This window comes from Epinephelus fuscoguttatus, linkage group LG9, assembly GCF_011397635.1.
Source record: "Epinephelus fuscoguttatus linkage group LG9, E.fuscoguttatus.final_Chr_v1".
Lineage (NCBI taxonomy): Eukaryota > Metazoa > Chordata > Actinopteri > Perciformes > Serranidae > Epinephelus > Epinephelus fuscoguttatus.
In genome coordinates, this window is record NC_064760.1 from 27,241,888 (window position 1) to 27,268,686 (window position 26,799).

A 26,799-nucleotide genomic window follows, 5' to 3' on the forward strand; every position below is an offset into this window, starting at 1 on the left:
AGAGGTGTATTTTTCCACATTTAGGAGGTGTGTCAGTGATGTGCATGTAAGCTGAATTCTGGTAGAACTTTACTTATTGTATAATTTCTGCTTTAAATTTTACACTTGCATTGGCAATCTAAACATATGATACAATAAAGTCCCTTTTAGCTGAAGTGAATTAGGTTAAACCCAGCAGTATTAAAAGGCGGTGTGACTGTATAAATCAACAAGGTGTACAATGCACCACTGTTTTTGTTCAAACAAACATTTTTCTATGTTTTGTCATGGTTGAATGCAGCCAAGTTTTAATCGCAACATTAGTGGGGTCATAATGACACTGGTGTGTCAGATATTGGTGAGGTGTTAGACTGAAGTGTGTGTGTGTGTGTGTGTGTGTGTGTGTGTGTGTGTGTGTGTGTGTGTGTGTGTGTGTGTGTGTCTGTAGGACATTACAGCACTCAAATAAAAAGCTGCTTGTCTTTTGGTCCTTTTAACAGATTTGACTAATTCTCAGACAAACACATTAAAGTTGGATTAAAAGGATGTTATTTTCAGCCCTGTGATGTCACTTTATTTTTTCATATTTTATAAAAACTGCAAAAGATATTTCAAAAATTTTAGTGATGAAGAAACACTATGTAAATTTAGTTGCAATGTTGAAATGCAATGTGGGTACATTTGGTACTAAATTATCTGTTCTACACTGCTCAAAAAAGAAAATAAAGGGAACACTTAATCGTCACCGTCAAGCCAGTTAAACTTCAGGGATATTAGTCTGTCCATTTAGGAAGCACAAGTGATTGTGAATCAGTTTCAGCTGCTTTGGTGCAAATGAAAGTGACAACAGGTGCAACTGAGAGGACAAAGCAAGACAACACCCCAAAAAGGGAATGGTTTCACATGTGGTGGCCACAGACAGTTGCTCTCTCCTTCTCCTTCCTGACTGATTCTTCTCTAGTTTTGTGCTCTGCTAGTGTCCTTGTCACTACTGGTAGCATGAGGTGGTACCTGCAGCCCAGTCAGGTTGCGCAGATAGTCCAGCTCCTCCAGGATGGCACATCCATGCACAAGAAGTTTGCTGTGTCTCCCAGCACAGTGTCAAGAGCATGTAGGAGATACCAGGAGACCAGCCGTTACACGGAGAGAGCTGGACAGGGCCGTAGAAGAGCATCAACCCAGCAGGGTGGCATGAGGGCCTGATGTCCTCTAGTGGGACGTGTGTTCACATCCCAGCACCGTGCAGCTCGACACGCATTCGCCAGAGAAAACCAGAATTGGCAGGTCCACTATTGGCGCCCTGTTCTCTTCACAGATGAGAGCAGGTTCACACTTTTTGCTGCCTGTAACATCATCCAACATGACCAGTTTGGCTGCGGGTCAGTGGTGGTCTAGCGAAGCATATATCCTTGGAGGGTCACACAGACCTCCATGCCATAGCCAACAGTACCCTGACTGCTGTTTGGTACTGAGATGAAATCCTCAGAGCGATTGTCAGACCTTACGTTGGTGCAGTGGGCCCTGGGTTCCTTCTGGTGCAGGACAAAGCCTGGCCCTTCATTTTTTTTGAGCAGTGTATTTTTGAATCTTGCTTTTGTACAACCTTTGAAATAAAAGGAGAGAAACAGGATATCTCAAAACGGACCGGTTCGATCAGAACTGGCATTTTGACCTGTGGTGTCTGGATACTTCATCCCATGACCATTTGTGTAGTAATTATTCACCCTGTGTTGTGCTGAATTCATGAAGAAAACTTTGTTTTTCTCACATGCCTCCACAGTGATCCAAAAATAGAGATAATTATTGATGAATTGAAGTCATGGGTGACTTATCTATGCTCTCTTCAGAGCCAGACTCCTTTGACCAAAACAGTAATTATAGTTTTAAGTATTCTTCACGAATTCATCACAGCATGGGGTGAGTAATTGATACACAAATAATAATTTGGGGGTGAAGTATTCCTTTAAAATTCATGTGTTGTAAAGGCATTAGTGACATTATGCTCTTATATGTACAAGACAGACATATTTGTTCTGGTTAATTAGAATCAATTGTACTCATGAATATGTGGACATTTGTGAGGCTGACATGTAATGTTGACACTTTTTTCTCATATTATCTTTCAGAGAGTTTTATGCAGGATCTCTCCTACAGCCTTGATCAAGTCAGAAGAAAAGAACAGCTCCTGAAGTCGGCCCTCTTGTACAGTTTTGACCACGACCATGTATCACCTGTTAACTCCGTGTGCTACCTCAGCCTCAAAGAGCAGGAGCACTCAAACCAGTGTCGGCTGTGTCCTGGTGTCCACCACACTGTGAACTTCACAGTCAACACAGAAAGGCGGAGCAGGAGGGACTGGCTGGAGGTTGACGTCACCACGTTTCTCCGGCCTCTCTTAAAGTTTCAAAAGAAGAACATACACCTGTTGATCAACGTCACCTGCCCAGATGGTGATGGACACAAGGGCCCGCTGAAGTTCACCCTGAGGTCTCCTCCTCTGCTTCTTTATCTCAATGACACCAGCAAAGTTGCCCACCAGAGGTTTCTGGTCAGTGCCAAAGCAGGTCAAAGGCCAGCCACTGCGGCGAACACATTTCACAAGCAGATGGTTTTCAAACCAGAGCAGAGGGCTGGGCGAAAGAGGAGATGGAAGAGGGAATCTTCAAAGATTAAACGAGGCGATAAAAGTCTGGATATCCACCTGCCTGAGCTTCTTCCAAGCTCTGAGTTCCCGACAAGTGACTGTGCCTTGTATGATTTCAGGGTACGATTCAGCCAGCTCAAACTGGACCACTGGATTGTTTTTCCACCAAAGTACAACCCCAGGTACTGCAGAGGCATCTGCCCTAGGACCATGGGCTTCATCTACGGCTCACCTGTCCACACCATGGTGCAGAACATCATCTATGAGAAGCTCGACTCCTCTGTGCCCAGGCCCTCATGCATCCCCTCCCATTACAGCCCTCTGAGTGTCATGATCTTTGAAGAGGACGGCTCCTATGTCTACAAGGAGTTTGAAGACATGGTTGCCACCAGGTGCACATGTCGCTAAGCCAGCCACCAACATGTCTGTTCTGTTTTCCTCCTTTTTTACAGGCTGAACAGAACATCACCACAACCCTCGTCAACAGTCATCACAGGTGGACTCTATCCAAGTGTTGGATATTCTGACCAGGTTCAGTGATTTCATACATCTATAAAATCGTTGTGCATGAAGTTTGATCTGGAGCAGGTGTGTTTACTTAATCAAGTGTGTTTACTTAAACAAAAAGTATTTTATCCTTGTGAAAAATATGGGAACGTGACATTTATTTCCTTTTTGTTATGGCATGATGAGAGAGGACACCAGTGCATCCTTTTCTTCAGCTTTACTGTTAGCAGCATAGTATTGAATCGAACACACTTATAGAAGGAAAATTAGTGTTGTATGATTTTGCATATTTTTTTAAGTTAGTTTTCTGTTAACTTATTTTGGGTGCGTTGTCTGTCATTATCCTTTAATTTAACACAATGGCCAAGTTTTAAGTAGCCCTGTTCTGGACAAAAGATGGAAAAAGCAGTCACAAACTCTTAACAAACCTTTTACATATCGTTTTATTCCTGGGGATTACAAACAGCTGTCTGAGTGGCAGCTGTCTTCATAATGTCCAGAATGAAAGTTGTCAAGGTTTCAGTGTGTATTTATTACCTCTGGTCACCGCGTGACTGCGTAGGTATGAACTGAAGTCATACTTATGAAATTGTACTGGTTAATTGTGACGAAATGCATGTCATGTCTATTTATGCAAATTGAATGAATTCACTGTGTGTCTGTGATCAGCTTAGCGATATTCCAAAGAGTGAAAATATGTAGACGGAAAAGTTGGAGAATAAAAATAACATGCATAAATGTTGTCTGATTTAGTTTTGGCAGTAGATCCGCTTGGTTGTACGTGCTGCCCCCCTCACAGTTCCTTCTGTGATACATGTCAAACAGAAAACTGAGTTGAATAGTAGCTTACGATGCTCATAGAAAGGCCTCTAATGTCAACCTCTGATTATGGTTCTTGATGACCTCTGAATAGTCTTAATAATCTAATAGAACAAAAAAAATGACTGAAGTATCATTAAGTAAATTAAATGAATAAATAAATACAGGAATAAATAAATACTTTATTTATGCATTTATTTATTTCCATATTTATTTAACATATATTTAATCATTTATTCTTTTTTTGACTTAATACATGTACGTATGCATTATTTATTCCTGTGTTTTTCATGTATTTATTTCAGTAAGATTCCTGTATTTCTGAAAATCTTTTGTCCCCCATAATCTATCCAATAACCTATAATTAACAACATCTCCAATTGTTCCCTTTCTTTAAGTGTAAAGAAGTAGATTTCTGAAGTAAAACCATCATGTTTTCAGGCTACCATGCTGCTTTAAAATCATAACTTACGCTTTTGTGTGCCACCCTGTCATATTCTCTTGGGACCCGAAATTTAGTTTGGTATGCATTTTCAATTTCTCCTAGCTACATAGGATCAGTAGGGACTGATAAGTATTAAAAGAACTAAACATTGTCAATGATGATCAAGTCCCAGTGTCCTCGAAGGAGTACTTTGTAATTAACAGCATCTTATCTTGTTACTGGTGCTACAAGTGGTCACATTTGTTGCCATATCAAACTACAAACATTATTAATTACCTTCCTTTACTATAATGTAAATTGCAGAATCTGTCTTGAGAGATGAAGTGTATTGTGCTCTTACTACCACTAGATAGCACAAAAAAAGTGTCCATGAACGAGGACATCAGGTCTAAGTTAAGTAGAATGATGTATAAGGTGCAGTAAACCCAAAATATGATGTCCTCATATGTGGGCACTGGGTCTCAGGATGATAAAACACTTTTAGTCTTTTTGACACTTAAAAAATATTTAAATGTTGCAGTGAGTCCATGACAGCCACAATAGCCATAATAGGTTACATTAATTATTTCATGAATTTATGACTGAATTACTTTTAAAAAGCTTTATTTGTATTTACACGTATGGTCTATAGAACATAGATGGTCATGAGACATAAGATCCAGCATGCGTTTCGTTTACCTGATATTATCTGCAATGTGATGTAACTCCAGTCCACCAGGTGGCGGTAACGCCCTCAGTGTTAGCAGCCAACCGCCGCTTGAATAAAAAGGAAGGACACCGGAACTTTATCAGGGAACACTGTAGAGAAGCAGCACGGTGAGCTTCAATGTCACGGTTTTAACGGTGTAGTTTTGCTTCCTTTAGCTTTTATCACCAAATTATTTGTAATATATCTACTTTATAGTAGTAAGTGTGACACAGTTTAGCCCTTTATCGTTTAAACGACCACGTTATCGTGCCGGTTGAGGAAGACGTTCAAGGACCTTAGCAGCATTTAGCTAACACGGCTAACCGACCTGTGCTCCATAAATGTAGCTTAGGGTTGTTGTGTGGTTTCGCAATCATGTATCTAAAGTTAGATAATCTGGCACCTGAATCGGGTTTTTTGCGTGACAGTTAATGCATGGAAGCAGGATTAAACAACGTTATTACGCTTTTAGTAACGTTACACACAGAGTCTTATGTCACTGCAACATCGTAATGACTGAGGGGGGTTGTTGATATTAACTGTTAACTGCCATTGACTACGTCTGTAAAACAAGACATCGAGTAATACTACAATATCGATATTTTGGTGATATTGTAAGGTTTACTACTGATGCTCTTAGAAAGTAATTTGGCTAGTAGGACACATACTCTTATGAAAACATAATATCCAGCAAGCCATGCACAGAGACGCACAGCCTGCCTTTTAAGATCCTAGTTAAAAATTAATGTAAAAAAAAAAAAATAACGCTTAGTGCCCATGGTAGATTTATTTTCTCATGCTTTTATTGCTAGATTGTGACCATAGAAATACAAACCAATGATTATGACAGATGCTTGTTAGTTCTGTACATAAACAGACAGCCCAAACAGTAAACATTTTTTGTTTACTTGCCCTAATAGGTCAGCTGGGGGAAAAAAGGGAGTTGTATTACATAGTCACACTAAAATCACAGTATGGATGTATTTCTTTTTACTAGATACATTAAAAAGAGTGTTGCCCTGAGCTGTATGAGTGTCTCAATAAATGCTTCAACTATTTGGACTATTTGCATACTGTGCAACTCATGAAAACGTATTTTCTGCTAGAGGCTGCCTGTTAATTTACCGTATGTAAATGGTTTGTTGTTGTTGTTTCAGATCAAACATGGGCCGCCACTTTGGAGACTTGGCCAAGGTCAGGCATATAATCACATACAGCCTGTCCCCCTTTGAGCAGAGGGCTTTCCCCAACTACTTCTCCAAGGGAATCCCCAATGTGTGGAGACGGTTCACAGCCTCTTTCTTCAAAGTTGCCCCCCGTAAGTTTTTAAATTTCTATTCTGTATATCAGTATTACACATTCAGAGCCAGTACCAATAATATCCTTGCATTATATGTTTATTATCATTTACACTGCCTTATGGTGTTACAAGAAATAAACTGAGAGAAACTAAATGTTATTATAAAAATTGTAATAGAATAACGACATAGAAAGTAAAAATATACAATGAGAAATATAGGTTCAAATAATTGGCAAGAGCTTTGCACAACATTTTGTCAGCCTGTATGAAAACCTTTTAATTTTTGATTGAGCTGGTTCACAATGCTACAATTATTTTAACTTGATGTATTTTATCAGAAGTTACAATTTTATCTCTGTTCAAATGTTTTACAGCTAAAGTAGTGCTGTATACATAGAATAGCAGAGGTATTTTTGTTTTCAAGTAGGAGAGGATGATGTGGACAATACCCTGTATCACTTAATATTAAATTGTACTTTGTGATAATGACACATCAATATTATATATTAATCACATTTATACAGAAATCATATAACGTCTAGGTTCATCATTAGAAGTGCTTGGGTGTTGAGTTGGGCTGGTGCCCAGTCATATGATACTCCTATTACCTGCTTTGACCCCAGCTTCTGTTGTAGTCTCAAGGATGAGTCATAGTGATCAGCAAAAAGAGCTGACAGATTTTTGACACAGCAATGCTTAAAGCATCAAATGACAAGTGCATACCCCAAGGTGCTGGCAGCATATGTCTTTCCTGCACCTTTTGTTAGCATACTTTTGCAGTTAGGTTCAAATCAAGATTTTTAATAATTCAGTAATATTGTACTTAATAACATAAAATTATTTCTTGTTTTTTGCCTCTGTGCCAGCAACAGCTGTGGCCAGAGGCAGCAAGGGCCCCATGAAATCCATTTTTTCCAGAAGCCATTTTATTTATTTTCCCCTCAGATTTAGTTTTTTCCATTTTAATTTTCCAGAACTCGTGTTTTACATTTTTTTTTATCATCAGAATGAGTGTCTTATCATGTGGTGGATGAGTTCACTTTCAGTGGTTCAACATGGAAATATTCAAAATTTAGTGAAAATGATGTAACACATCATTGGACATTTTTTAAATCAAAGAAGTGCTTCAAGACAGTTACAAAACAAAACAATCAGTCCCTTTGCTTCACATTGCTCTGCTCTTAATTTAGCCATAAGTATATATGTATTTTGTATGTACACTATATTAACACCTTATTTTGAAAAGCAGATGTCTCATTTGTATCCTGGGCCAATGAATTACAGGTCAGAGTAGGGGAGCACTCCAACTTTTGCAGAAATTGGTTTGACCACAGAGATGTGAGTGATGGCTAGCTTGAAGCAGAAATATCAGACGCTGCCTCTGGACCACCCGAGAAGCACAGGAGGACAGGATTTCACCTAGCTTGGCTGGCCAAGAAAAAGACTGTAGTCAAGCTAACCGTCACTCACATCGCTGTGATCAAACCAGCTGACACTAAAGTTGAAGACAGACACAGGCAGAGCAAAGTTTCAGCAGCAGCTGACTTGATGTTCCTCGTTGCTGGCGGCCCTGCTATTGTGTGTGGAGTAATTGAGCCGCACCCTGGTGAAGCACCTAGACAGTGACACAGAAGCAGCAAGCCCATAAATAACACCAAATCATGGCAGTTCAGCTTTTTGTTTGTTTTTTCGGCTTTGGGCTGTGCAAAAAATAAAGCTCATATAGTTTTAGGGATACATTTAATTTTTTTGTTATTATTACATTCTGTGATCCCATCCCTGTTTCCTGCATCACAGAAATCATAGGGCCCTTTATGTTTCTGGTTGTTTGTCCATCTGTCCATCCCATTCTCATGAAAGCAATATTTCAGGAATGCCTTGAGGGGGTTTCTTCACATTTGGTACCTATGTCCCCTTGGACCCAAGGATGGACTGATTAGAATTTTGTGGTCAAAGGTCACTGTGACCTCACAAAACATGTTTTTGCCATAACTTAAGAATTCATACGTAATTATGACCAAACTTCACACAAATGTCTCGTATCCAAAGGATCAACGGTCATCTTCAATTTAGGACATCATGTTCTGCAAAAACATTTTTCTGGCCGTTACTTAACGTCATTACTCAGGAACCAATTTAGAGAAGTGGTTAGGATTTTTTTTCATGATTTCATAATGATATTTTTTTTTTTAAAAATTTAGGATTTTACTCCTGGCCTTTATTCCACAGCAAGTTGTGGCTGCATACAGTGAAACAGAGTGATGGTCCTGGTGCTGATTTGTTTTCTAATCTTGCTTTTGCAGCAATGACCCTCATGTACCTGACATACACCTGGGGCAACAGCGTCCATGAGCAGGGCAAAAGGAAGAATCTTGCTGACTTTGAGAATGAAGAGTAAATTCCTGCCACCTTTCTGAAAGCTGCCCTCTGTTATTGTTTCCAACTCTGTATGTTTCACCAATAAAGACAAAAGATATTTATGTGAAGTAAGTCTGGAGTGATTTAATTCAGCCAACAATTTTAATGTGGATGTCTACTTAATAGCATAGTTACAGTGTAAGTTTAATTAGTTATAGCGTTAAGTTATGGTTTTAAAAAAGAAAGTCAACCAGCGTCACTGATGTGAAGCAGTTTTGTGAGGAGGAGTTGGCCAATTCCCACCAGGCCAATGTGTGGGACTCATCAGCAGTTACAGAAAACGTTTGGTTGAAGATATTTCTGCTCAGGGGGTCACACCAGGCTCTGAAAGTGCAGTGTGAACTACACATAATTTTCCAAAGATACAAAAATAATGTTGCAGCACTGTCAACATTGTGCAACATTACCTTTTTTGTCCACTAGCCAAATGGCTCATCATTATTCAAATTGGGTATTGAGTAGCAGGTGGCACCATGCGGTGTACCCTCAGCCACTAGTGTGTGAATGTGATTTGGTGAGTGTGATATGTAGGGTAAAAAATGCTTTAAATGGTTGGAAGAACAGAGAAGTGCTATACAAGTGCAGTCCGTTCACTTTACAGATTACTATTGTTTTTTGGGGTTTTTTTGGCTGGTGAGTGAAGCAAGTCTACTGGGCTGCATTTGGCCAGTGGATGGTGCTAAGTTTGTATCTTAGGCACTGTACGTACAGTAGTAGATGGGGCTCATATGTGGAGGTAGACCACACGTGGATGGATTACTGCAGGCCTTTCGGACACAGGCCCGAAATGTTAGGGCCCACCTGAGACACAGAGAAACTCAAAAAGATTGCAAAAGAAGCAAAACAATCACAAAGAGACACAAAATGACCAATAAGAGATTGAATGCCTTTACAGTAAGACTCCTGACATGTTCCACCCACTCAAACACCGTTGCAGACCCCCCCTCATGGCAACAGTACTTCCCAATGGCAGTGGCCCCCCAGCAGAAAAAAAGCACCATGCCACACTACAAAAACTGTTTAGAAAGGGCCTGTGGAGCGTGACAAAAAGCTCAAGGTGTCGACCTGGCTTCTAAATTTCCCAGGTCCCAATCTGCTCAAGGATTGTTGAGATGTGCCAGAACCCCAGATGTACCCCTAATCCAAGATAGGGCCTCCTTAGATCGGACTTGGCTCTGACCTGTCGAGGCATGGACACAGGATCTCTGGGAGTGTCCTGTGGTGTCTGGCACCAGGGAACTGGTGGCAGATCCCTTTAGTCCAGTGGGTTTTGAGGTGGGTTAATGGCATGTGCCACAGATGCTCAATCAGATTGGGATCTGGGGAATTTGGAGGCCAGGTTGACACTTTGAAGTCTTTGTCACATTCCTTGGGCCACTCCTTAGTGATGTTTGCAGTGTGGCATGGTGCATTATCCTGCTGGGGGGCCACTGCCTTTGGGGAGTACTGTTGCCATGAGGGGGGGTACATGTTCTGCAATGGTGTCTGAGTGGGTGGAACATGCCAGGTGGTATCCACATGAATGCCAGAACTAAAGGTTTCCCAGCAGAACAATGCGTTGGAACAAAATAACCAAAGTTATTCATTTCATCTGTCAGTGGTTTAAATGTTTTGGCTGGTCGGTGTGTATAAAATATAAGGGGGAAAACAACCACAGAGACACATAAAAAACTACTACTAAAGCCTAGTTCACAATACACGATTTTCACCCGGATTTTGACACCGCAGAGGAGAGAGCCACCTTGGGTCGGAGGTGAGTCGGCAGATTGTCTGCCATGACGAATGTGTGAACAAGCCTACGAGCAAGTTGCCCCCTCTTCTGCGACTGGGACTGGATATCTGGCATGCTAGAAAACTGGAGAAGTCTGACACGACTGACAAAGAGCATCCTGTCAGACATCCATATTGTCAAGTAAAGTTTAGCGCCGGGGAACTTCATAATTTCCTGTTTTTTCATGCTTGACAAAACGTAGTTTGATGATGTCACCACATTATCTGGGGCTCTGTCAGCGAGGGCTCGGTGGAGAAATCCTGTGGTGTGCACACACAGGTTGTAACGCAGTTGGTGAGACTCCTGATGACAGATACACATGTCGCCAAGTATGAACATGCAAAAGATTACGATAGTCTCCGAGGCTCAAGACTGGTCGGCCAGTCGTGTAATGTGAACTCAACAACTACTAACAACAACAACTTTAACAGCTACAAAATCTGTGTCTTGCTCCTATGGAAGAGAGGGGGTGGGGGCCTTTTGCATATCTGTGCCCAGGAGCACATTGTCTCATAATCCGCCCATGAAGCCACAGCATGTCGATCAGACACTGGATTACCAGGTGACCCACTACAGGTTTATATCATTATAACATATATAATATTGTATCATACTGTGGGAAAGAAATGGACATAGCAGCTTCATGTGTACATTTACATATTTAAACCCGCTGCTGTAATACCTCCGTTTGCCTCTAGGGGCGCATGATAACAGCGTCTCGTGCTCCGCAGTCGGATGCTATTGGTCGCGCGGACAGAGAAAATTCCTGAACGCTCTCACGCATCAGCCGGCGCACCGCATGCTGCTACCCAGCTTCATGGAACAAGAACAAGGGTGTATCACCGTCCGCTGACTGAGACCCACTGTAGCTGCTGCTGTCACTTTTAGCACTGAGCTGTCTCTCTGTTCTTCCTCGTCATTTCTGTACTCTAACGTTGCACTGATCAGTTAGCTAGTGAAGATGTCAGTCGTCGGATTTGACGTCGGGTTCTTGAACTGCTATGTAGCGGTAGCCAGAGCCGGGGGGATTGAAACTGTCGCCAATGAATACAGCGACCGAAGTACACCGTAAGTACAGTTAGGTACATTATTCTGTGTGATTTGTGTTGTTTTGTTTGCTCTGATAGCGGGCACGGAGTGTGGACGAACCTACTTATTTCCATCAAATTGGGTGAAGCTAACATTGCTACGTAGCTAGTTAGCGTGCTAACGTATTTCACAACAGGAAACGGCATGTGAGTGCTAAAGCTAATGGTAGCTGCAGCGGAACCATTGTGAATAGAAAGACATCTTGTACCGCTTCGCATGATGAAATGGTTCGTCTGGTGTCTTACTACAGTGATGAGGTCGCAGAAACATAAAGATTAATAGCTGACCTGCTCAGTCAGGTTTGGGATTTTTTTTTTTACTGCAGGCATGAATGAGCGCATGATGGGAGGAGGCCGGATCGTGGCTGTCAAACGGCTTGATCAGTCAATTGTACCTCATTTTCAGACCCATAATTCATAAACGACACCGATAAAGGAGTGTAGAAAACAAATTTGCAAACATTAAAAAATATTAAGTGAAATCGTCATCATGACCATCAATTACTATTTTACTACTGGTTACATGAATCTTATATGAAACTGCATCATTATAAAAATATTGTGTGAGACAGGCCTGAATTGTGTTTTATGTTTTTAGAGCATGTGTTTCCTTTGGCCCTCGGAATCGATCGATCGGTGCTGCTGCTAAAAGCCAGGTATGTTTACATAGAAAGTGGTGGGACACAGTATACCTCCATTACTAACCTGACAAAAGAGGGACATTTGTTTCCACTACACGTTGAAGTCAAGTATGAGCATGAACAACACTAGGTATAGGTGCACGAATCAAATTCAGCAGCAACAACAAGTTTCCAAGTCATGAACGCATAATTTGCTGAGGCATGCAGGTGTTTCACAGAGAGTTTCTTTTTCAGGTCGTCACAAACTGCAAGAACACAGTCCAAGGGTTCAAGAGATTTCATGGCAGGGCGTTTTCGGATCCATATGTGCAACGCCTCAAAAACAGTTTGGTCTATGATATTGCACAAATGCCCACAGGAACAACTGGCATCAAGGTAAGGAAAGAATAAAGAATATTCACAGTTAAGGCGAAATGTAACAGCCCAGACACACTGCATATACCTCCCAGTATTCACTCTAAGAGACTTGTAATGATTCCCATATCTTGTGATCATCTGGCCAGCCAACTCAGATAATTAAAAACCTGCCAAATTAATTTTACTGTCAGAGAAAAGAAATACTCCTTAGGCACTTTCTGTCAGTGCATGGAGAAGAGTCTTTATTCAGCTGGGCATGCTTGTGGTTTTAAACAATAACTGGTTAAACTTCACAGTGACTCATCAGGGCAGAGATAATAAAGACAGACTGATTACACATGGTAATCTATAGAGACAGTACATTGGAGGTAGACATTTTCTCATCACACCAACAAATGCAAAAAAAAAAAAAAACACACACACACTTTCACAACAATATTAAGATGTTACTACAATCACTGATATTGTTATTAAAGTGGTTTACAGTCTTTTTTAGACCTGAATATCCTTTGTGCTTGAAAGACCAAATAAGTTTTTTTCTCTGATTTGTGGTGTCTGTTTGGCTCTTATTAATTTAGATTTAAGACAAAGGTTTAATGCCAGGAAGCACTAAAAGCATGTACATGAACACCATTTTATGGCACCCATGATGCAGCACGTGCACATCTTGAAGTTGTGAAATGTCTGTCTGTGTCATCACAAGCTGACCCAAGACAGTTTGAACTATAGTCTTGATGAGACAGTGTTAGCGATACTATTACGACTGACTGAGAGACATTGCCACCTGCAAACATAAGTTACAGTCAATGTCAAATGAGCTGCAAGTTTGGAAATGCAAATTAATATTTACCTGGATTTGCCATGTGATTTAATAAATTTTTTATTTTATTTTATTTTATTTTTTTTACTTTTGGCCAGAGGTTGAGGCAGATAGATAGTTTTTCAGTCCATTATCATCCAGTCACCTGCTGCACAGAACAAAGTGGATAACATCTAGATCATTGTAACAGTCTTTTATTTCCGACAATTTTCACAGGTGACGTACATGGAGGAAGAGAAGGTGTTCAGCATCGAACAGGTCACTGCAATGCTGCTGACCAAGCTGAAGGAGACTGCGGAGCACGCACTCAAGAAGCCTGTGGCAGACTGTGTTGTGTCTGTAAGTGTTACATATTACTGCACATGTTCTGATGCTGTTCTTGTATGTGATATGTAGAGGGGATATGTTTATGTATGTATGGAAATATGTAGTCCTCGCCAGCATAGAACAGCTTAAAGGGGAACACCACCTAATTTAAGATTTCCCATGTTATTTCCATAGTTGAGCAAAGTTCAATTACTATTTTTCCAAAGCAAAAAACCAGAGAAGTAAGTCTCCAACTTGTGATGTGATAGGGTATAAATTCTGGAGCTGCTCCATAGAATTAATCATAATGTTTATTTACAATAACTTCTGGGTTGAGTTTCTGGTCTACCACAGACTTGGTTGGTTAGTGTGTTAGGTAAAGAAGAGCAAATATTCAAATATAGCATACACTTGCGCTGATAATGATTTTTTAGGTGGCAAAAATACACTTGCTTCGGCCCCGTCCCCAGCAGCTCAGTGCTTAGCTTCCACGCCAGTAGATTTGGTTTATCAAAGATGCTAGCTAAATAACACAGTACATAAAATCAACACAGTAGGAAGGTGAGATAGATCAGACCACAGTTAACTATATATCTTTAAACACTACAATTACGACTGAAAATGTCAAATGACATGACCTGGAAGTGATTGTTGTTGTTATCATGGTGTCACCATGATTCAGTCCATAGACAATGATGGTTTTGTGGACCCTTTGTTGTAGTGTTGTCAGTTGTGAACAGAAAATGTACCCATATACTCAAAACATTCCTGTGGGTGCTCTCAGTGTCATCCCGATGACATCACAAATATGAGTTTAAGCCCTCTAGCTTTTGGATTTTGAAGAGAGCTGTTCACGTTTACTGATATGTTGGACCCTCTTGGGACATAAGAATAACACGTTCAATACATTTTGAAAACTGGTGTAGTTCGCCTTTAAATGCTCCACCCACACAGGTATTTTCACTGGTGTTGCCTGGTTACACCTGTTGTCAGTAATACTAGTCCACAGAGTTTGGTGACATCATGAATTCCATGCACTTCAGCCTGTCTGGAGGTCTAGTCAGGCAGATTAATTGAAACCAGTTTAACAAAATGAGTCTATTTCAAATATTCTTCTGTTGAAACCAGGTTCCCTGTTACTACACTGATGCTGAGAGGAGATCAGTAGTAGATGCTGCTCAGATTGCTGGTCTCAACTGTCTGAGGCTCATGAATGAGACAACTGCAGGTCTGTACTTGTCTTTCTGGGGCAGGGCTTGGGCAAGGATGTGCATGTTACTGATTGTGGACTGCCAAAATGCACACGTTGACATTGATTCCAGTCAGTTTTTACATCACTTAATAATTTAACAATTTTCCCTCCAGTTGCATTGGCGTATGGGATCTATAAACAGGATCTCCCTGCTCCTGAGGAGAAGGCCAGGAATGTGGTGTTTGTGGACCTGGGCCATTCTGGATACCAGACATCCGTGTGTGCCTTTAATAAGGGCAAACTCAAGGTGCGTAGCTAAATTAGCCTCCTGAACATTCAATGTTAATGTAGGGGAAGCTTTGGGTCATTCTTTGATCTCGCTCTTGCCCTCTTCTACTTGTCTCTCAGGTTCTTTCTACAGCTTGTGACCCAGAGTTGGGAGGAAAGGACTTTGATGAGGTACTGGTGAGGCACTTCTGTGAGGAATTTTCCAAGAAGTACAAACTTGATGTCAAGTCAAAGCCGAGGGCTCTGGTCAGGCTCTACCAGGAGTGTGAAAAACTGAAGAAACTGATGAGCGCCAACTCCTCTGACCTGCCACTTAACATCGAGTGCTTCATGAATGACATTGATGTCACTGGAAAACTGAACAGGTAGACCAACAAGGAATGATTTGTTGCTTTTAGTATGCATGATTCACATCTGCTGTGGGGTATTTTAAATTTCCTCTTAAAGCCTAAGTCATGTTCTCTTTTTCTCTTGCATAAGGGGTCAGTTTGAAGAGATGTGTGCTGATATTTTTGCCCGAGTTGAGGCTCCGCTGCAGAGTCTGCTGGATCACACCAGTGAGTGTTATTTTCTTCAGTTGTCTTTCTTATTAATTCAGTTAAATAACTTAATGTATGTTGGTTTCTTGGTTTGTGTGATAATAAAACTGTGCTCTTGTTCCATAAGAACTGAAAAAGGAAGATGTCTATGCAGTAGAGATCGTTGGAGGAGCCTCCAGAATCCCAGCCGTCAAAGAGAGAATCAGCAAATTCTTCGGGAAGGAACTGAGCACCACACTGAATGCTGACGAAGCTGTGGCCAGAGGATGTGCCCTGCAGGTATATGACACTTTAGTATCAAACTGGTCTCCGCCTGCACCCATGCTCACCAGAGTTGTCACGTCAGTGCTTGAATAAGCATTTGTTGATGTGAAAGGGATGTTTTTAGATTAAATGTTTTACTATGACTACTCTCATTGAAAACCCTGGCTGTGTCTCCACAGTGTGCAATACTGTCACCTGCCTTCAAAGTGCGTGAATTCTCCATCACAGATGTTGTTCCCTATCCCATCTCCTTGAAGTGGCATTCTGCTGCAGAGGAAGGTCTGAGGTAAAAAAAAAATGTTTTGATCATTATTTTCCCCATCTCTGGTCTTGTTTATTGATTGTATTAGTTAATCTGATATATTCATTCATTGCAGTGATTGCGAGGTATTTCCTAAGAACCACGCAGCACCTTTCTCCAAAGTGCTGACTTTCTACCGGAGAGAGCCTTTTTCTTTGGAGGCCTACTACAATAACTCTAATGAGCTACCCTACCCCGATCCCACCATCGGTAAGTAGCTAAAGCTTCCTAAGTGATGTCTGGCGATAGAAAGACTCCAAAACAAACATCCTGTTGTGATTCTGTCTACCTGGCAAATGGACATCCAGTATTCACTCTCCTTTTAGTGCTGGTTATTACACACTCTCCCGATTAAAATATAGAGGTTGATAAATGTGGTCAAATTGATGACCAAAAGCAAATTACTGATCTCACCTTCCAAGACCCACGGCTTTACAAGAGGCCTTAAAGCTGTTTTACCTGCTTATTTAATTTTTATTACTCTTTTTTTTTTCTTACCACTAGGTCAGTTCATGATCCAGAAGGTTGTCCCACAGGCGTCTGGAGAGAGCTCCAAGGTGAAAGTCAAAGTGCGGGTGAACATCCACGGTATCTTCAGTGTGTCCAGCGCCTCCCTGGTTGAAGTGCAGAAGTGTGATGAGGCAGAGGAACCAATGGAGACGGAACAGGCCAATGACAAAGAGGGAGAGGTACGTAAGCCACATCGGTGTCCTTTTTTTTCCCCCAAGTGTTCTTTTAAACAGCATCAGTGAGTTGTACTTCATGTTTGTGTTTTGTTACTCCTCCGCAGAACAAGATGCAGACTGATCAGGATGAGCAGCAGAATCAGGGAGACGGTCAGAAAGAAACAGAAGAGAAGACGCCCCGTGAGAATGAGGAGATGGAGGTAAGATGCTCATTTTTTGTGTAAAGCATGATTTGTCCTGTAGATTGTCTTAACAAGGAGATACAGTTCGGTGACCAAAAGCAGTAAATTACTCACAGTAAATTAGGTGTTTGAGAAGCTCATAATTAGGTTGGGGTGATATGGCTAATAAACAATATGTTTTTTAGCTATGTGGCAATATACGATACATATCTTTAATTTCACATTTTTTCTAAAATAATGTAACTGTTCAATTTAACCCTTTGATGCCTGTGATCATACCACTGTGATCATACCAGCGAACTATCTGAATTTACAGGGAACACAGCTTGTCAGTGACATTTTAGAGGGCTTTTACTTTAAAATTCTACATCAGCATGTCCTGATATTGTCTGAGTGACCCTCTGATGTGGTGCATTGTCATTTTAAAGTCATACTGGTCCGTGGAAATGTCTTTATTGTTAAGTTTGAGTCAGTATGCACACAATTGAAATATTTTCTTTCTCAAAAATCCAGTTTGCAGGTGCTAGTTAGTTTTAATTGTATGTTCATTTTGTTTGACTTTTTGAATGAATGGGAAATTGAGTATCACGTTCATTGACAGCTCACTTTTATTCTGAAGTCAGTCCATATGTGCTCTTTCTGTAATGCCTAGTATACACATGTACCTCAAAACAACTAGTTGGGTTAGTTTGACCGTCCTTTTCGAAGTGTAGGCTGGCTTGACTGCACTGGGTGGTGACTTAAGTGATGGAACAGACTGGTGTTACTGCTACCTTTTAGCAGCAATCGTTTTGTGGCATATTTTGCTGTAACAAGGATTAGACATTTGAAAAAACTATGGTATAGTATAATACAATACCACTAATTACAGCCCAAAATGTGTTCAGAGATGAGTTTAATGCAGAGTTAATGCACTTGATTTTGTGGAATTGTTTATATATTTTTAAAAAACTGTTGCATGTCCTGATTTGTTTTGAGTGATATTTTGAACCTAAGTGCCTATTTTCTTGTCTATTTAGACGAGCACGGAGGAGGGCAAAGGCGAGAAGAAGTCTGACCAGCCCCCACAAGCCAAAAAGCCCAAAGTCAAAACAAAAGTGCTGGAGCTTCCAATTGAAAACAGTCCACAGTGGCAGCTAGCGGATGACATGCTCAATCTTTTTGTAGAAAATGAGGTAACTGAACTTCCAGCCATCACATACACACATTACAAAATCCATCCACCCATCCTTAATCACTCGTTCTATTTTGAAGTGTTTAGTAGTTACAGTTGCTGTTTGGATTCTCCTCAGGGTAAGATGATCATGCAGGACAAGCTGGAGAAGGAGAGGAATGACGCGAAGAATTATGTGGAGGAGTACGTGTACGACATGAGGGACAAACTACATGGGATGCTGGAGAAGTTTGTCAGTGAATCTGTGAGTAAAATATCCCTACTGACTCGTAAAGTGATCAAAGTCGGCCCCTTTATAATCACTGTCAACAGATTTGGCTTTCCTTTACGTGATATGAAATTGTATTTATATTTTCAGGACAGAGATGCCCTTTCATTAAAACTGGAGGATACTGAAAACTGGCTGTATGAAGATGGTGAGGACCAACCCAAACAGGTGTACATTGACAAACTGGCAGAGTTAAAGGTAATTATCACTGTAGAAACAGCTTTTTTCCTCAGTTTGGTTGACATTTTGATTTCATTAACTGACATGTATACTGTGTTCGCTGTAGAAACTTGGTCAGCCCATTCAGGAGAGGTATACAGAGGCAGAGGAGAGGCCTAAAGCATTTGAGGAGATGGGAAAACAAATCCAGCAGTACATGAAATTCGTGGAAGCGTTCAAAATGAAGGTAAAGCTAAATGATTTTGGCATTTTTATTACAAATAAATGCAATGATGTCTGTGGTTATTAACACTACTACTCTGATTTCCAGGAGGAGCAGTACGACCATTTAGATGAGGCAGATGTTAACAAAGTGGACAAACTGACCAGTGAGGCAATGATGTGGATGAACAGCGCCATGAACCAGCAAAGCAAACAGAGCTTGACGGTGGATCCCTCTGTCAAAGTAAAAGACATTCAAGTAAAAACAAGGGTGAGTATCTACTCCATTAGAAAATACCAAAGTACTGAGGAAAGTGACTACAGTGAATGGCATTTAAAATAAAGAATCATTTGCATGTTATGGGTGACTTTTTTTTTTTCCAACTGGACCCTATTGTCCCCTGTTTTTTGTCTAAGTGAGTTATGAAAACATTTTTTGAAACTGGTCCAGTATTGAGAGAGACCGCTGCAGCTGGCAGCCGCAAAACAAGCTGCAGCACAACGTTGATGGGCAATAGTGCAAGGTCAATTTACGTCAACTGAAAGTGCTTGTTTTTGCCACTGACAGGCTCAGATGATCATTCTAAGTGTCTGACATTATAGAAAGCGCCCTATAAAGATAGACCTTTGGTGGTTAAAAAACAGCTTTTTTTTTTTTTTTTGTTTTGTTTTTTTTTTTTGTTTTTCCATTTTCAAAGTCAGCTGTAACAAATAAACTCACACAATCCATCTTGGTTTGTCTTTCTGCTGTCCCAACAATCACCAACACTGGTTTGGTTGAAATAAACCTGCTAGCTCTATACACGCTAAAATGACTGTATATTTAAATGGAGTCTGGTGGGTTTGGCGATGGTGATTTGGGGCTGTTTCTGGTTAAACTCAAATTATCATACTCTTTGTCAAAAAGGTCTTTGTTGAGATGGTTTCTATAAATTGTCAGACACTTATTTGAACCTGTCAGTTGCAAATCCAAGTATTCACTGTGGACGTGCATTGGCGTGGTTACATTGCAGCATGTTTTGTCTCTGTCGGCTGCAGCACTCTTGCTCATTACTAGACCAAGTTCAAAAATGATTATCTCCATCAGTCACGTAGACTCAAAGACATAGAAAAATAATGTCCAGGTTGAAAAATAACAATGTTGGCCTTTTACACAGTTGTATTAGTCCTTTAAATTGTAGACATTGTTTAACCTAAAGCAAAGCTGAACAGATGGTTAGCTAGATATAGCATTAATTCAGCTGCTACTACTTCTTAATGCACATATTCATGACAAATGTTAGTGTTGCAACATGAGAAACTGAGGTCAACTGTCTACAAGGAACATATTTGTAACGTGATCTGTATTATTTAGTGGGTCAGGACCAATTTGTAGATCTCACACACATCTGTAATTCTCTTAGGAAAACCATTATTAAAACTTATTGTCTCCTTTGTGTCATTTTTCCAGGAGTTGTTCTCAGCTTGTAACCCTATTGTGACCAAGCCCAAGCCCAAGGTGGAGCTTCCCAAGGAGGACACACCTGCAGAGCAGAACGGGCCTGTCAATGGACAAGAGAAACCCCAGGAAGAAACTGCAGACAAAGGAACGACCGACAACACAGGCAATCCCACCTCAGAAACCACAGAAAACAAGCCTGAAATGGACCTTGATTAAAGCAGCCTAACGCCTCCCTAAGCAAAGCTGAATGGGAGCTGGTTGTTGCAGATTGAGATGCAGCCTGGGTGTATATCAGAGCAGGTAAAGTGTTTCAGGAACTGCACTCCACAAAAAGCAGGCAGGGTGATTAGCACTCTGAGCCCAGCTCCTAGTGGTATCTCTGTCTGATGACATAGCATGCCCTCTCTCTTTCTGGATGACATAAATCAAAAGCCAGCCGCAATAAGCCTGTTTGACGATGAGCGCTGTACACATGATGGTATTTATTTCTGTTGTGTGCCCTGTAAGTGTTCTGGTCTGTGTCACAATATGGTTTTAATAAAGTTATTGAAAATCATTTCTGCCATCTTTATTACGTCGACCAAAGAGGTTTCACAAAGGCATTGCTTCTGTCCAGCTATGACTGAAGACACAAGATGTCCTTGGTCACATTTCTGGGAATCTGGGAGTTTTTATCACATTCCACATTAAACACATTTCACATACACACTATTTTTAAGTGACTGATTCCGATATTTTTAGACTCAGCATCTTCAATTGTACTATTTATAGCCATGTGGCTAAAATGAAAGGGTTATAACTAGTATAGGGAATGTGAACTTGATGTTAAATGTGGGCGTGGGCACCATCTTGTGATGCTTGCACTGTTAACCTGTCAAGGTCAAGCAACAGACTTTGGACAAACTAATCACTATAAACAACATAACTCTATAGTCCATGGTTGAATTGCACACTCTAATGCACTTCCTGCACTCATGTACCTGAGCATCATCTTGTTTTTGGACCATTTGGTAATACAGATAACAAGGCATGTACCTCATAAGATGGTGCTTCGTCCCTAATGGCGTGACACACCTTAGAAAACTATCCACATAATATAAATTGGTAAAAATAAGAATAAAACAAAAAATAATTGAACAGTTAAATGTCCAGTGTGTAGGACATAGAGGGGTATATTAGATTTAATGTATTTACTTCAGTGTATGATCACCTGAGATTAAGAATCATTGGGTTTTCGTCTACCTTGGAATGAGCTGTTAATATCTACACAGGGAGCGGGTCCTTGTCTATGGAGGAAGCCTTGTTGCACCACCATGTTTCTACAGTAGCGCAGAATGGACAAACCAAACACTGGCTCTAGAGAGTGCCTTTAGCGTTTTCATGTTGGCCTCCGTAGTTAGCAGGCCAGAGAAATAAGGTGAACACATATGAAGTTATCAGAGAAAATAGATGAGCACACATAGCAGGTGCTTGGCAAGTGGGCTGTCTGTGACATGCCGAACAGTGTTGGAGAAACACAGATTTGTAATTTGAAACTATTTTAATCAGTGTTTTTATCAGTTTTAATCACCTGAGGTCTCATTTATAAAACAGTGCGAAGGATTCATACTAGAAATGTGCATACAGACAAAGGCCAAAAATGGCGTGTGCCACAAAAATATCTATTATTACTATTTCTACAATCAGGCTTCCACCTCACCATCTGCGTCCCCAATTTCCTGTATCCAAAATATTTGTAAGCATGGGTCAAAGTCAAAGCCCATCAAGTCTGTTTTTATACATCACAATTTTTGCGTGGGAAATGGTGCACGTCACTTTCAGGCCTCGTTTTGTGCGTAGGCAATGTTTATAAATGAGACCCCTAATCTGTTTGATTTGAGGATGAGGAGACCACCTGAACAATGGACACTGAAGGAATTCTAACCCGGCGAAGTTTCAGCTGGTTGCAATCTACAATCCCCACCACTAGATGTCACTAAAGCCCCCTAAAATCTCAAACACTGGAACATTAAATGAACATGTGAAGTTTATGTTGTTAGAATGTTTTATTTAGTTAAATTAGAGCTGGGATCACTTGGGCTCATGACCTGAGTATTTCTAAAATCTTAGCCATGGCTGTGCCAGCTATTTTATTAGGTTTAATCAATTTCTTTAATGAGTCATGTAGCTAGCTAGGTTTTTAAATGATAAACAGATGAGATGTAACTTTATGGGTAAAATGTGAACGTGATAAAGACGAGGAATATATAAAATACTTTTATATTGTCCTTGATAAAGAAAGGAAGTTGACTGAAGCAGTAGGGCGAAGTTACGTTACTAGTTCCTTGTTCCTTAGCAACCACTGCCAACTTTCAGCTAGCAGTCTAGCTAAGAGACTCTTTACGGTAAAATATTACGCAAGCTGTCTTCATACATGTATGTACGTAGCTTGGACATGCGATTGTCATGTTTTAAAAGGATGTTGACCACTCGACAGCGCCGTTTTCGGTAATTTCAGGGGCTTGATCCTCACTCAAACCGAACTAGCTATTTTGCTAGCTTGCTGGCTAGCACTGGCTGATGTTCAGTAAACGTCACCTCCGCGGTGAGAGCTGTTTGCATCCCACAGCAGGAAGCACATGACTTCTCCAAATCCTGTCTGCTGCAACTAAAAGCTACAGATACTTCAAGGTAACGGTGTGTGCAAGAAGTCTTTTCTCTTCTTTGTTGGGACTAATAGTTAAATTTGTGGTGTGCGGTGGCGTTGAAGTTGATTCTGTGGCAGCTTGTAGAGCAATTATGTCGTTAACAGTGATGTCATTTTACAGTCGCTGGATGATTCTTACCTTAATGAGTCTAAAGTCTGATCAAGGTGTGTTATTTCGAAGTTAAGCGACTTCAGACAAGCTCTTTTCTTGTTTTATTCTCCAGGAAGATGAAGCTGATCATCCTCAATGACTACGACCAGGCAAGCGAGTGGGCTGCAAAGTACATTAGAAACAAGATTTTACTGTTCAAGCCTGGCCCGGACAGATATTTCACCCTGGGGCTTCCCACAGGTAAGAAGGAGCTGCCATCACTGTAAAGCTGTGTTTGTTTTAAAATTCAGTGCAGGAGAAACTGTAGTTTGTAAAATAGTGGTGTATTTCTCCCCACATCAGCTGATTCAGTCTGAGTGGTGGAAATAGCTGTCAGGCTCTTACTGAACCCATGAGGGGAAAAATGCTCAAATCATACTTAGACGTGTACAATAGTGTTGCATGGACCTGCAAGAGCTGTCTTAATGTGTCAGCTTGTCATTGTTGTGCAGATTACGAGTAAAAAATCAATTATATGTGGTGACATTACATGTTTTGCATGTAAACTGTGCACTGCAAAGATCCAGTGCGGCTGTTGCATACATTTGGTGCAGAAAATACAATTATTTCCTCTGAAACATAAAGGAGTTTGGGAAGGAAATGGAAGGACTTGTGTACTGTGACTGAAAATGAAATGCCTACATAAGTACTTTAGTTTTCCACTTTGTTATTTTTGCTTTGTAAGCTTTTGCCTATCTTCAGGAAGCACCCCCCTGGGCTGTTACAAGAAACTGATTGAGTACTACAAGAACGGACAAATCTCATTCCAGTATGTAAAAACTTTCAACATGGATGAATATGTAGGTAAGTGTTCACTGTCCTCTTTTCACACGTAAAATGCTTACACACTGAGGAATTATTGAAAGCTGAGATCTTGCATAAGAAACTGTCGTAAAAACCTGTACAGGGCTGCCCAGAGATCACCCTGAGAGCTACCACTCCTTCATGTGGAATAACTTCTTCAAGCACATAGACATAAAATCAGAGAACACCCACATCCTAGATGGCAACGCTGCTGACCTGCAAGCTGAGTGTGAAGCCTTTGAGGAGAAGATAACAGCTGCTGGGGGGATCGAGCTCTTTGTCGGAGGTCAGGAGGTCACAGTGCTGATAATGAATGTCCTGTAACAAACTACACATTTCAGAGTTGTGCTTCATCCCATTCTGGTGTGAAATGATTTTGTAGTCATTGTTGGTGCGGCAGGAAAATTCAGACTTCTCCCTCTGTCCTGTCAGGTATCGGACCAGATGGCCACATTGCCTTCAATGAGCCTGGCTCAAGCCTGGTTTCCAGGACTAGGGTAAAGACCCTGGCAAAGGACACTATCATGGCTAATGCCCGATTCTTTGATGGGGATCTCTCAAAGGTGCCCACCATGGCACTGACTGTGGGAGTGGGCACTGTCATGGATGCAAAAGAGGTTAGAAGCCTAGATGAATATCAACCATCTGTCCTGTTTTTGTGTTCTGTGTTTTGCTTCTCTTTTATGTTTCTACAAAATCTCAAATACACCATATGTTAGGAAGTATGATTTTCTGTCTGATCTTTGAGTTACAGAAAAGTGCATTACGAAATGATCTTGACATTTTCCTGATGCACCAAAACACACCAGTTGCAAGTTGCTCTTGCTCAGGCCACGGGTCACATTTTCAATTTCTTCTCAGGTCATGATTCTCATCACTGGAGCACACAAGGCATTTGCTTTATACAAAGCTATAGAAGACGGTGTGAATCACATGTGGACAGTGTCTGCGTTCCAGCAGCACCCACAGACTGTTTTTGTATGTGACGAAGACGCCACCCTGGAACTGCGGGTCAAAACTGTAAAGTACTTCAAAGGTGAGACTTGAACAGAAGCTACAGTGTTTGAACTACCATATTTCACCCAGGTTGCATTAAGCAACAGTATTTGCAAACCAGGCATGAATCACAGAAAACATGCTGATTCTTGCTCTTTGTTTAGGGATGATGCATGTGCACAACAAGCTGGTGGAGCCACCTTCCTCATTGCCAAAGAAGAACTGAGAAGATCTTATCCAAAATTTGTGGATTCATGATGTATTTCTCAAAACGTAACACTTTAATGATTCCTTAATCTCCTGCTGGAGATACATTGGTGAACATCAAGCAGTGCTTGGAGTTAACCTCAACTAATCCTTGTAGAAATAATGCGGTGCTAGTATTGTGCAGGCTATTCAGGTTTCCATGTGATTGTTCTGCAGCTTTGCCTCTCATTTGTTCTTTGTAATAAAGTGCATTTAATTTTTAATGTCTGTATGACTGTGATTGAGGATATCGCTGTGGTATTCAGCCTGTTCCTCCTGTCACATGACAACACGGAACAACCAATGTGGCCTTCAAGTGCTCCTTGTAAGTTTCTATTTCCAGCACTGTGCTGGAAGTAAAGGCAAAATGGCCCCTTAAAGAAATTGCTTTCATGTCTGTTTAAGAGAAACGGAGCAGCTCAGAGTCCTTGTTGCCAGGGATGGAATATAACTAAATGCATTTACTCAAAAGTATCATGGAAGTGCCATATTTATACACACTTTCAAGCTCTTTCTATTTTAAATAGAGCATTATGATTTTGTACTTTGTTCTTCTTCAAGCACATACAGTAGCTGTGCGTATACCCACTACATTTTAGGAGCATATATTATTGTTTAGGCTACTCTACTACATTTACCTGATTGCTATAGTTTGGTTACATCACTTTTTATGATTTTATAAACAAACCTTATGATCACATGTAAAATCTGATGCATGGTCATGAATAAATTACCCTATAATGCTGCCCATCAGTATTGGTAACATGATGACATATACATTAACGTAATACTGGTGAAGGGACCATTCTGCACAATTATGTCTTTTACTTTTCATACTCAAAGTACCTAACAATAAAGTTTTGAATACAGGATTTTTATGTCATGGTGTTGTGTTGAAATCTGTTTCCCTGTCCATATATCTCCCCCTGCTCAGGGGTCGGCAACCTTTTCTATCAAAGGAACCGCTTTTGACCAATGATAAATGTAAAATTCCGTGGAGCTGCTAAACATTTTTGAGCCTTATAATGAGGGTAACAGCCTATTAAGTCTACATTAGCCTATCGACATTAATAATAGCTCTCAATGGACATTCATTAATATGTTCTCCCACAAGGTGGCTACTCAGCAGTGGGGGGTTTTTTTATAATTATTTTGTACTTAAAGTTACAGAGTTGGCAGTGAAAGCAACAAATCTGTCCACATACTATTACATTTTCTGTGTTACTCCAAAACTTTTTTGGATTTGGAATCCAGAGCTAACCAAGCAGCAACCTCCGAGGAAGACATCATTGATGGGCCAGAAACTGCAGTTCCTCGAATGGCCACTTGAGGCTGGCTCGTAAACAGAGTAACTCCCCAAAGACCCCCATGTTAAAATGCCCAACTTAACAGCAGAATTAAAAATGTTTACAGCCTG

At 40.7% G+C, this 26,799-nt stretch overlaps 4 protein-coding genes across 5 annotated transcripts in view; all 4 read left to right on the forward strand.

The window, feature by feature from the left end:
- Window positions 1–3,828, forward strand: part of gdf9 (growth differentiation factor 9) — a 5,437-nt gene extending 1,609 nt beyond the window's left edge. Inside the window, exon 2 of the mRNA XM_049585887.1 lies at window positions 2,106–3,828. Coding sequence (XP_049441844.1) covers window positions 2,106–3,031 — 926 coding nt within the window. The 3' untranslated portion in view covers window positions 3,032–3,828. The remainder of the gene's footprint in view (window positions 1–2,105) is intronic.
- A 1,315-nt stretch (window positions 3,829–5,143) lies between these two features.
- On the forward strand, window positions 5,144–8,868 carry LOC125894313 (cytochrome b-c1 complex subunit 8). Its single transcript, XM_049585631.1, has 3 exons — window positions 5,144–5,210; window positions 6,240–6,400; window positions 8,686–8,868. The coding sequence occupies exons 2-3, from the start codon at window positions 6,247–6,249 to the stop codon at window positions 8,778–8,780; spliced, it is 249 nt and encodes an 82-aa protein (XP_049441588.1). The 5' UTR covers window positions 5,144–5,210; window positions 6,240–6,246; the 3' UTR covers window positions 8,781–8,868.
- Window positions 8,869–11,313: 2,445 nt separating this feature from the next.
- Window positions 11,314–21,055, forward strand: hspa4b (heat shock protein 4b). Its single transcript, XM_049585630.1, has 19 exons — window positions 11,314–11,639; window positions 12,258–12,315; window positions 12,535–12,675; window positions 13,694–13,816; window positions 14,912–15,011; window positions 15,149–15,282; window positions 15,384–15,628; window positions 15,744–15,820; window positions 15,930–16,081; window positions 16,246–16,352; window positions 16,444–16,577; window positions 16,872–17,056; window positions 17,158–17,253; window positions 18,255–18,410; window positions 18,528–18,653; window positions 18,768–18,875; window positions 18,964–19,083; window positions 19,168–19,329; window positions 20,509–21,055. Exons 1-19 carry the CDS (start codon window positions 11,533–11,535, stop codon window positions 20,713–20,715), a joined length of 2,538 nt encoding a protein of 845 aa, XP_049441587.1. The 5' UTR covers window positions 11,314–11,532; the 3' UTR covers window positions 20,716–21,055.
- A 1,808-nt stretch (window positions 21,056–22,863) lies between these two features.
- Window positions 22,864–26,253, forward strand: gnpda1 (glucosamine-6-phosphate deaminase 1). 2 transcript variants are annotated; one of them, XM_049586519.1, is made up of 7 exons: window positions 22,864–23,175; window positions 23,410–23,537; window positions 24,039–24,140; window positions 24,244–24,426; window positions 24,573–24,757; window positions 25,002–25,176; window positions 25,301–26,253. In XM_049586519.1, the coding sequence occupies exons 2-7, from the start codon at window positions 23,414–23,416 to the stop codon at window positions 25,360–25,362; spliced, it is 831 nt and encodes a 276-aa protein (XP_049442476.1). In that variant the 5' UTR covers window positions 22,864–23,175; window positions 23,410–23,413; the 3' UTR covers window positions 25,363–26,253. The 2 variants fall into 2 exon arrangements, with proteins under 2 accessions (XP_049442476.1, XP_049442475.1); XM_049586518.1 differs by having other exon boundaries at window positions 22,865–23,169.
- The last annotated feature ends 546 nt before the right edge of the window (window positions 26,254–26,799 follow it).

Bases quoted from the DNA above. Each gene is read 5' to 3' on its own strand.
- LOC125894313 (XM_049585631.1), top strand. From the start codon at position 6,247: ATGGGCCGCCACTTTGGAGACTTGGCCAAGGTCAGGCATATAATCACA. The intron at 6,401-8,685 runs GTAAGTTTTTAA...TTGCTTTTGCAG, and splicing joins TTTCTTCAAAGTTGCCCCCC to CAATGACCCTCATGTACCTG.
- hspa4b (XM_049585630.1), top strand. From the start codon at position 11,533: ATGTCAGTCGTCGGATTTGACGTCGGGTTCTTGAACTGCTATGTAGCG. The intron at 15,283-15,383 runs GTGCGTAGCTAA...CTTGTCTCTCAG, and splicing joins TTAATAAGGGCAAACTCAAG to GTTCTTTCTACAGCTTGTGA. The intron at 18,654-18,767 runs GTGAGTAAAATA...TTATATTTTCAG, and splicing joins AGAAGTTTGTCAGTGAATCT to GACAGAGATGCCCTTTCATT.
- gnpda1 (XM_049586519.1), top strand. From the start codon at position 23,414: ATGAAGCTGATCATCCTCAATGACTACGACCAGGCAAGCGAGTGGGCT. The intron at 24,427-24,572 runs GTCAGGAGGTCA...CTGTCCTGTCAG, and splicing joins GATCGAGCTCTTTGTCGGAG to GTATCGGACCAGATGGCCAC. The intron at 24,758-25,001 runs GTTAGAAGCCTA...ATTTCTTCTCAG, and splicing joins CTGTCATGGATGCAAAAGAG to GTCATGATTCTCATCACTGG.